Source organism: Archocentrus centrarchus, chromosome 18, assembly GCF_007364275.1.
Source record: "Archocentrus centrarchus isolate MPI-CPG fArcCen1 chromosome 18, fArcCen1, whole genome shotgun sequence".
Lineage (NCBI taxonomy): Eukaryota > Metazoa > Chordata > Actinopteri > Cichliformes > Cichlidae > Archocentrus > Archocentrus centrarchus.
The window spans coordinates 10,373,743-10,384,808 of NC_044363.1; the positions used below are offsets into that span (position 1 = coordinate 10,373,743).

General features: G+C 41.5%; 1 protein-coding gene and 1 non-coding gene across 2 annotated transcripts; one reads left to right on the forward strand and one right to left on the reverse strand.

Annotated features, from left to right (window-relative positions):
• Nucleotides 1-1,730: 1,730 nt before the first annotated feature.
• trnap-cgg (transfer RNA proline (anticodon CGG)) lies at nucleotides 1,731-1,802 on the reverse strand. Its single transcript has one exon. It is a non-coding gene; the product is annotated as a tRNA-Pro (tRNA).
• A 3,106-nt stretch (nucleotides 1,803-4,908) lies between these two features.
• LOC115797199 (tripartite motif-containing protein 16-like) lies at nucleotides 4,909-7,782 on the forward strand. The gene has a single exon (XM_030753714.1). It carries the CDS (start codon nucleotides 4,978-4,980, stop codon nucleotides 6,640-6,642), a length of 1,665 nt encoding a protein of 554 aa, XP_030609574.1. The 5' UTR covers nucleotides 4,909-4,977; the 3' UTR covers nucleotides 6,643-7,782.
• The last annotated feature ends 3,284 nt before the right edge of the window (nucleotides 7,783-11,066 follow it).

An 11,066-nucleotide genomic window follows, 5' to 3' on the forward strand; every position in this document is an offset into this window, starting at 1 on the left:
CAGTATACAATTTATTTATTTTGGGTGTGTGAAGGAATCACTGAAAATAGACTGTGGTTTGAACTGTACATAAACTGAACTGTAACATGAACGTGAACATAAAAGATGGATGTGACGCTCTCCACATTTATATATATACTTCTGAATTTAATTTATCATGCCAAGCTTCGTGCTGATGTCCAGCAGCTTAAGCAAGCAAAATTATTGTCTGCATGCTCTGTTGTGCCAAACAGTTTTGTGCCAAGAGGAGCTTTATTGTATGCTTGTATGCTATTGTATGGGGGTCATTCCTGTGATAAAATACTAAAGCACACAAACAAAAAGCGGATGGAGCAAATAACCAACAACCCTGGTATAGAGGGTGAGAAGGCACAACAGCACCCCCCCCCGGGGCCAGAGATAGCCAGAGATGGACCCATGAGCCCCAGGCCACCCACGGGCACCAAAGACTGAGACCACACTTCTCAATGACAACAGCATGCCCGACTCAAGAGGAGGAAGAGAGCGACCCCAGCGGGGTGCCCCGCAGCCACAGGGCAAGAGGCCCACAGAACCGGTGACAAGGGGCAGCCACCCCTGCACGAGCCAAGGGAGGGCCGAGCAGAACCCCCCTCTCGAGCAGAAGCAGCCCGCCCACACCAGAAGCACAACCCACAAGGGAGCAGGCCAACAGCCACACCAAAGCACCCAGCCCTGCACCCCAGAACCACAAAGTGCCCCCCCTCCTGAGTGGGCAGCAACGACCAGCGTGGGAACAAACATGTCCCACGGGGGTGAGGCACAGCAAACCCCAGACCCAGGACCAGCCATACACGCACATACCTGCACATGCACATGTGGGCACACACACACACACACACACAGGAGACACACTTCCACTCATCAACCCATCTTCTGACACGTGGGCAAATGAGTGCCTCCAAAGCCAGCAGTCACTCCAGAATGCAGCCAGTCCCATCCTCGACACCTTAGCCTTACAATAATAAACACCTTACAATAATAATTTAAAAGTAAAAAAAGCTAACACTGAAACTACGTAAAACTAAAGATTTTCAAACAATGAAAACTAAACTGAAACAATAAATCCAGTTTGGAAACTAAAAACAACAAAAAACAGTCAAAATGAAATAAAAATAAAACTATAAGAACTCTGATCCACTGGGATCAGTGTTAATACAAAATGGAAGACACGAATGCAGACTCTTTAGAAACAGCCGTACTAGTTCCAGAGTCTTTATTTCTCACAATAAGAATTTGCACATGTTGCGAGCCACTGGGGAGACTGACAGAGAGCAGGATACTCAGGGAGGGAGGTCACAATGGGAAGAGCAGAGAGATATTAATCCACTAGGTCCAAAGAAGAGGAATCAACAAAAGAGATATGATGTTCAGAGTACCACGCTGAGCTAGCTTACTTGGTCAGATGAGTGCGTCTGTCTTTGGGAGGGGTCGCCGGTTAGTCCATGGAGAAGGTTCCAGGTGGGCAGGGAGGGAAGCTGGGCACAGGAATCCAAAAGCAGCAGACGGAGTGAAGATGGTGTGCAACCCAATGACCTGCAGCTCAGAGGGCTTTAATGATCACTGCATAAAATGGTGACCTTGTTGACAATCCTGGATTAAAGTGAGAGTCTCTCTTATAAACTCAGGAAGAACAAACACAACTGCAGGCTTGAGTAGTTCCTGCATTAGCAGAACACACTTTGTTCACAAAGGAAAGTCAATGGCCACTTGGGCTCGTCCGGGATTTGAACCCGGGACCTCTCACACCCGAAGCGAGAATCATACCCCTAGACCAACGAGCCACATATCAGCACCTGATAACATGATTGTTGCAGAACTCTCTCATGCAGCTGTGATTTTAGGCTGGCTGAGTGTCTTTGTTTTGTGGGAAACATTCAGCGACATTTGGCACAAAAAACAACAGGCTTCATATCAGAAAGAGAATTTTTACACAGTCTGTAAAAATAAAGTATAATGTACCATTTTAAAGGACTTTGGCATATTAATCTTTTCCTTATACTTTACAGAAGTTTACGTTAAAAAAATACTGTTAATTTTCAGTATGGTGTAACGTTGTCAAAGACATACAAAAGATGAATGTAGCCACCCTGCTATCACTTGTTGATGATAAAACCCCCTTATGAAGCCATGAAGCTCATGAGTGTGAATCCTGCTTTGCAGGCTTTAAAAGAAGAGGCAGTGTTTTAAAAATGCAGTGCTTAACACAGGACCTACCTGGAGGAGATTAAACACCTGAAGAACTGGTGTCAGGACCATAATCTTCTGCTCAATGTCACCAAGACAAAGCAGCTGATTGTGGACTGCAGCAAGAAGCAGGGGTGGTGCTATCAGCCTGTCCAGATCAATGAAGTCCCAGTAGAAATAGTAGACAGCTTCAAGCACCGTGGAGTGTACACACGCAGGACCTGCCACATCTGTTCCACAGCAAAGAAGGAATGCCAGCATCTCTTACACCTCAGACGTCTAAGAGACTTCGGACTGCCCTCCGAGGTACTGAGTAACTTCTACACCTGCACCATCTTCACAGGGAACATCACAGTCTGGTTTGGGAACAGCACCAAGCACGACAGACAAGCTCTTCAAAGAGTGGTGAGTTCAGCAGAAGGCATCATCCAGACTGAACTTCCTGACCTGACGACCATCTACTACAGGCGTGTGACAAATAAACTTTGATATGATCTGACATTTATTAGACCAGTGTAAATAAAGCTGCCTTAAATTAACATTATTAGTAATTACAAGACCATGCTATGTTGTCTGAAGCCTCTGCCACCAATGGCAGCTTTTCTGTCACACTGCTTAGAAGAAGAAAATCTCCACCACTGAATGAGATCAATAAGGTTGATAACTCCTGATAACACCTCACAGCACCCTTTCTACTGGCTCACTCGGAGAAATCATTGACTCAGATTCAGCTGCAGTGCTGTGAGCTGCAGGAGTCTGAGGACGTCTTGAGAATTTTTCAACATGCCTGCGTTCTCTGATGGTGGCAGCAGGTTCAATAAATGGAAGTAGCATGTCTGCATTTAGCTTTATGAATATCTAAGAAGCTTGCACTTGATGGTGTCAGCAGCTCTTTTTACTGTTCAAAGGAAGCTCGGAGCTCAGGTCATACCGCAGAACAAAAGGGCTCTTTCTCCGCAGAGACCCTCACAGTTTGTGGTATTGGGGATTAATGCACGCTGGTTTGCAATCTATTTGACCTGTTACTTTTTTGGTGATGGAACCAGCAGAAAAGAGGAGATTTTCCCTGTCTGGAAACATCTGAGCTGATCTCACCTAATAACGTGTGCATAGTAATAAATTATTACCCCAGCTTCATCTGTGCCTTGTGAAAGGCTATTTTCCTAAAGCAGCTGAAATCATCTCAAACAAAAGAAACCACCTGAAGCTCAGCGCTGTGAAAAAACCTGATATTTCTAAATAAAGATGAATAAATAAAATGTCCCTAGTAAGCACAGTTACACACGAAGTAACACAACCACATTCACATCACAATCCTCTCCCCAAAATATTTCCACTTTCCCTCTTGACCCCACTATTGTATCATAAAGACACACACCATGTTAGTTAGCTCAGGATTTATTTATTACCATCACAAAAATCATTAATTTATTCTGTTCAAAGCTTCACGCACCAAAAATACTTTCTGATTAATCACTCTGCCTGTTTTACATTGACTGTCCACTTGATGGCGCAGTAGAGCAAATGAAGCACCGTGAAGCTTCAACCCATGAGTTCACTGACTGGTCAGAAAGCTTCATGAAGCTTCATCTCACCATCACTAGAAATGCTAAGGTTTTCTACTATTAATCCTAAACACTTTCAGTACAAGCAGCCTTGCAAAGACAATCGTCAAAGATGGAAGAGAGCAATGGGAGCTGGAGCTTTATGCAAATGACTGCAATGCCATTCAGCTGTGGCAAGTAGGCTGGAAGCAACAGGAGGAGAAAAAGAGAAAGCGAGCAGCTCATTTTCAAAAAGAGGCCAAAGGTCAGTGGCTGTAACAGTGACAACTTTGTGACTGGGTCAACTTGAGATCTTCAGTTTTTAGGTTCAACAATCTCTTTTCTTCTTAAAGTGTCGCAGACTGATGCATCACCACAGATCATCTTGAGGGGTCTGAAATACTGTGGAGTGACATTATTCTCAAAAGGGTCAAATATGTGTATATGTTTGAATTTCTGAATACTTACACATGTGTGATAAAGTCCACATGCAGATCTAATCCAGATCACTCTGAACAAGCAAAACTATTTAAACAGTGATCATTTCTGCATGAAGTTTTAAGTTCAGCTACACAAATCTGTTCATTTTCACTTTCAAAGAGTCTCCTGTGTGTACAAATGTCTAAAAATATTTGTGACTTTTTGGGAGTTTGCTGTAGTTTGTGGCTTGTTTAGTTGCAGTAGTTGCCACACTTATCAGCAGGTGTTGCTGTGTTCCCAGTCAATGATTTAGTTGCAGAAGCTGCCATAATTTAGAGCAGTTGCTCAAAATCCCAGGTGTAGTGATCTAGTTGGAAGAATTACTATGTTTAGTGTTGTTAGTCGCAGTGGTTGATGTAAATGAATGAACTCTTTTAAACATACTCTTCAGAGAGTCACGTCTGGCTGTGTTTAATAATTTAATATGTTTTTAATTGATTACATTGAGACAGATCAGAATTTCCCTCCTACAACATGAATTTCTGAATGTATTCTGCTGCAGAAAGAAGAGTAAACACTGCTTCAATCTGCTCCTCTTCCTGACTCAGTCACAGCCTGATAACTCCTCCCTCTTCACCTCCTCTCCCCTTCAGATCTGCAGTTTGAAGATGGGTGTAACCAACATGTGGTGACATGTCAGAGCTTACAGGCTCCATTCCCTACAGAAAAACATGTTGAAATCAGAGCTCAGACTAGATTGACTTATACGGAAGAGAAACTCACACAGTCACTGACACTGAGAGGAGAAATGGCGCAGAAAGGAGTTCAGCTGGACCGAGAAACCTTCTCTTGTTCCATCTGTTTGGATCTACTGAAGGATCCGGTGACTATTCCCTGTGGACACAGTTACTGCATGACCTGTATTAAAAAAGTCTGGGATGAAGTGGAGAAGAAAAAGAAAATCCACAGCTGCCCTCAGTGCGGGAAGACTTTCAAACCGAGGCCTGCCCTGGTGAAAAGTCTCATGTTTGCAGACTTGGTGGAGCAGCTGAAGAAGACTGAACTCCAAGCTGCTCCAGCTGATCACTGCTATGCTGGACCTGAAGATGTGGCCTGTGATGTCTGCACTGGGAGGAAGCTGAAAGCCATCAAGTCCTGTTTAGTCTGTGTGATTTCCTACTGTGAAAAACACATTAAGCTTCATTATGAATCTGCTGCCTTTGAAAAACACAAACTGGTGGCCCCCTCCAAGAAGCTCCAGGAGAACATCTGCTCTCGTCATGATGAGGTGATGAAGATTTTCTGTCGTACTGATCAGCAGAGTATCTGTTATCTCTGCACAACGGATGAACATAAAGGCCATGAAACAGTCCCAGCTGCAGCAGAAAGGACTGAGAAGCAGAAGGAGCTCGAGGTGAGACGACTAAACATCCAGCAGAGAATCCAGGACCGAGAGAAAGATGTGAAGCTGCTTCAACAGGAGGTGGAGGCCATCAATGGCTCTGCTGATAAAGCAGTGGAGGACAGTGAGAAGATGTACACTGAGCTGATCCGTCTGATCCAGAAAAGAAGCTCTGATGTGAAGCAGCAGGTCAGATCCCAGCAGGAAACTGAAGTGAGTCGAGTCAAAGAGCTTCAGGAGAAGCTGGAGCAGGAGATCGCTGAGCTGAAGAGGAAAGACGCCGAGCTGGAGCAGCTCTCACACACAGAGGATCACAACCAGTTTCTACACAACTACCCCTCACTGTCAGCACTCAGTGAGTCTACACACTCATCCAGCATCAATATTGGTCCTCTGAGGTACTTTGAGGATGTGACAGCAGCTGTGTCAGAGACCAGAGATAAACTACAGGACATCCTGAGAGAGGAATGGACAAACATCTCACTGAGAGTCACTGAAGAGGATGTTTTACTGTCACCATCAGAGCCAAAGATCAGAGCTGGATTCTTAAAATATTCATGTGAAATCACACTGGATCCAAACACAGCACACAGATATCTGTTATTATCTGAGGGGAAAAGAAAAGTAACATTAATGGAACAACAACAGTCTTATTCTGATCATCCAGACAGATTCAGTGAATGGTGGCAGGTCCTGAGTAGAGAGAGTCTGACTGGACGTTGTTACTGGGAGGTGGAGTGGAGAGGGGGAGGAGTTTATGTAGCAGTCGCATACAAGAATATCAGCAGAGCAGAGAGATTTGGAGTCAATGACAAGTCTTGGTCATTACGCTGTGATGCAAACAGTTATAAATTTCTGCACAACAAAGTCCAAACTGTCCTGTCAGGTCCTCAGTCCTCCAGAGTAGGAGTGTACCTGGATCACAGAGCAGGTATTCTGTCTTTCTACAGCGTCTCTGAAACCATGACTCTCCTCCACAGAGTCCAGACCACATTCACTCAGCCGCTCTATGCTGGAGTTTATTTTTTTCACTCTAATGGAGACTCAGCAGAGTTGATTAAGCTGAAATAGTCAGAAGTCATTGAGGGACAGTTGGTTAAAATGTGTGTTTCAGTTTCTTTGGTCTCCATCATTGTTGTGCTGTTTCTTCTCTGCACAGAGATCACCTGTCAGTCACTTTATGGCTGCTACTTTGACATCTTATTGTTTGTTGTCCACTTAATGATTGAGTTTGTTTGAACACAGAAATCTAAAATTGTGTTTCCATTTATCTTAAATGTTGTCAAATCACAGGAACACTGTTTCTCTGTGTTTGGCACAGAGATTCAAATATTTTGGGAAGAGGTCAAAGTGACGTGAGAAATTTATCTCAAAGAAATTCTGCTGCACACAAAAGTGTTTCTAGTTTGTACAAAGAAGGAAATAATTACAATCAAAGAGAGCAAACAATAATGAACCTCAGCTTTTTAAATGAGCAAAAGATAACAGCAATGTTTTTGAAAATATCCTCACAGATCAAATGTTACACACTGGATAACAAATGATTTTGATCCTTCCTCTAGAAAAAAATAACACAACAACTGAAAGACCAACCAATAATAATGGAAAAAGTTTGTGAAGCTTCTTTGTTATTTTCTAATAAATAGATTTTATAGAGGGTCAGTCTGAAGAGTTGTTTCATGTAAACCTGCTTGTGTGGAGTTTGTTTGATCTTCTGAACTGACAGGATTTTATTTCTTCTCTTTATCAAACCTGGTTTTTGAATTTTGAATTTTCATGTTTTGATTCAGAGAAGTTTTATTTGTGTGTGTTTGTCATTGTTGTTCTCTGGTTGTGTATCTCTTGAAATATCCAGCATGCAAAGCTGCATAAAAAGTAGTCTGCAGCAGTCAGTCAGTCCAGTTTGTGTAGAAAAAGAGTCAAATGAGGCCTTGTGAGCCTCATAAAGTGGAAAATCTTCACTTCTTGTACACAGACACACAAATCAGCAGATATGAGACCAGGTGGTGAAAAATCATGTTGACATGAGGAAATCAGGGAGGAGGAATTCATGTCAGGAAATTGATGAATAGTCTAAATGTTGTGACTGTGTTGGTGAGAGTAAAAGTGAGAAAGATCTGTAAATAAAATGATTCTACATTTGATTCTTCTTGCATGAACCCGTCTGTATTCAATGATGGATGTTAATAAAGTTGTACTGATACAACACCATCACTGATTCTGCTGATGGATCATTTTCACTTATTGATGTCTGATTAATATTCTGAGCAGGATAAAATAGGCCCAGACATGTTTTTAGGTTTCAGTTCAACTTGTTCATGTCTTTGCTTCAATCAAAGTGTCAGTAAAATATTTTTAATCCTAAATCAATAAAAATATTTTACTTAATGTAGTTGAAAAAATATGAAATTGAAATAAATGAGGAAAAATACTAACAAGTAAATTTGTGTAATAATTGTACTGAGGTTCAGTCCATCGGTGATGTTCAGGGTATTAATGTGGCCCACGGCACGTGAAGGGCACCAAATCAGGGGAGTGCCCACCTTACCAATTCACCACCGACCTGACCAACACCGTACCTGAAACATTCCACTTTAATAAAAAAAAAATCCATAGGCATTCATTCAGTTCACAAAAAATTAAGTTTAATATATAAATACACAATTATCACAAATAAAAGCTTTAAAGGAAGTTAAATGCTTAAACACACACACACACACACACACACACACACACACACGCAAAGAAGCACAACATTTAAAACAGTATTTGCTGCGTGGAATTAAAACCATGAAGAAAACCCCAATGGTCATCACATCAAACGCACAGCAAAATACACTGCAAAAAAGATGCATGCGAAACATGTTTTATTCCCACCACCACAACACGTTTGAAGGGCAGAAAGAAAAAGGCTCAAACTTCCCTGCAACACTTACACTGTCAAAAAAAACACACAGTTAGGCTCAATAATTTAATTGCGGTACCCAAAGTCTGTGTAGACCAAATCTGATGGTTAAATAAAACCACAGAAATCACACCACCAGAAGGTCTCCAGCACTAAGCTTAAAACCCTTTAAAACCAAGAAATCATAAAAATAATGGCTTCTGCGTGACCAGCAGAAATCCACACCAGCAAAGCAGCAGCTTGGTGAGCTGTGAGGGAGACGAGGCAAGAGAGGTTAAACCCTCCTACAATGCCACACCTGCCTTTAGTTACTGAAGGAACCTAAAAAAAATAAACAGCTTATCCCCCCAGGTTCCGGCATGTTCATTTATCAAACAGGAATAAGACAATACAACAGAATAAGGAGTCCAATTATTAAATTTAATAAAGCCATTTCAAACAGTTTACAGATATCTGGACCAGCCTGCGTGCCATGCCCGTGTGAGATGGCATGAAGTACTGGCACATTCTAATTCAGCTTACAGTTTCATATAGTCACAGCTTATCAGTATTGGTTACATCATTATACAAAACAAGAAATGTGCAAGACAGAGGATTCCAGCAGCTGTGTCTTGACATGACCTCAGAGTTTCTCTTTGTTTGTTTGGTCTCCGTCAGGCTGACCATCGCCACCAGACAGAGTCCTGGCATCTGTTATTAATATTCTGTTAGTGATAGAGACATACCCAGAATGAACTGTTCTTATCTGAAACCAAACATTACGTACTTGTGTATTTTAATCAGTTGTTATTTTCCAGACAAATTTCTCAGGGAAGTAAATGTACATTTATTAAAGAAAAACATATACCATGAACCTCAAGAAACTTCTTAAAAACTCGTTTCCTTCAATCCTGCTTTTGACCTCAGACATTTCTGAGGTCAGCTTCACCAGCCTGACCTCGGGTGGTCAGCCAGGACTGCATTGATGTTAAGAGCCAGAAGAGGATTTTGTGAAAACTAATCTTATACTATTGTGACTGTAAATTTAACAAAGAATTTAGACAAGGTTTAATAATGTCATATTTATAATGGATGTACCTACTTTCTATATTTTCTTATGGCCTGAAAAACAAAAAGAAAACAAGCATTAGCCTTTCATATGTCAATGTTGTTTAGTGAAGTGGATTAGCATTTAAATTTAATCAGTCCAAAGTAAATTCTGCATATAAATTGGCCCACGTGACATGAAACAGTGACATGAAACAATTACTATCTAATAATTTTCCTCAAATTCATTAAAAAAATGTGGATTGCATCCCTTCAGGATCAAATCCAGTTCCATGATGAAAATCTTACTGCAAACATAAAGAAATGATCACTGATCAGTGCACAGGTAATAGTTATATATGCAGCCTTCTTTCAGCCTTCAGCGCATCGTGCTCATATTCACCAAAGCCATGGATGTTCAAACCACAGTAGTCAGCACTCGTCACCTGGAGATGCATCCCTGCACCTCTTTAGACATCAGCTGTTCACATATGACCGTCATCCTGGTTAGTTTCCTGTTAAAGGCTCATAATGTCTCAGGTATGATCTCAGGTACCTGTGGAAAACGTCCAGTGAAGAAAGTTTCCCTGTCCATTAAACAAAATACCATGAACTGCAGGTCTTGTGGGTCAATAATTAAATTTACACAAACTAAGACAGGACATGCCCATAAATATTCTAAAGATCTATTTATTCAGTGGCTTTTTATTATCAATCTTTTATTTTGTTTATCAGCCTGAGAAAATGAGCTTGCAATTTTAGCATACCACTAATTTACTAACTAAGTGGATTCAATCCACCAAAAGTGAACCTGATTTAATGCGCCTAGAGTTAAATATCAGATTATGCAAAAAGCTAATATGAGCTTCTGTCTGTCTGTGAGTGAGTGAGTGAGTGAGTGTGTGTAAGCTGCTTCTTCATTGCAAGTGTTTTTGTGTTTTTTTTTTTTTTTTACAAGCTCAGTGTCAGCTGTCTCATTTTTCATCCAATTGTAAAGTTAACTTTTGCATTTTGGTCTCAAACTCATCAGAAAATTTAAAACACAAATTAATGTCCTTAAATTAAAATTTGACACATCTTCTATGTAAGCTAGAGTGGAACAAAAAGAACACAAGAAAACAAAAAAAAAACATGGGATGAATCTCAAAATATCTAAAAAATAATCATTTTAAAGTTCTCTAATTTTAAACAGCTCTTGGATAAGTTTGTCTGTACCTGTAAAATTACTGTTCAAATCTGACTCCATTACATGTGAATATCCATCCATCCATCCTGTTCAGGGTCGCGGGGGGCAGGGGGGGGGGGGGGGGGGGGGGGGGGGGGGGGGGGGGCTGGCGCCTATCCCAGCTGTCATAGGGCAAGAGGCAGGGTACACCCTGAACAGGTCGCCAGCCTGTTGCAGGGCCAACACAGAAAAACAAACAAGCGTTCACAGTCACACCTATGGAAATTTAGAGTAGCCAATTAACCTAACCCCAGTAAGTGCATGTCTTTGGAATGTGGGAGGAAACCCACGCAAGCACAGGGAGAACATGCAAACTCAATACAGAGAGAAGGAGAGGCC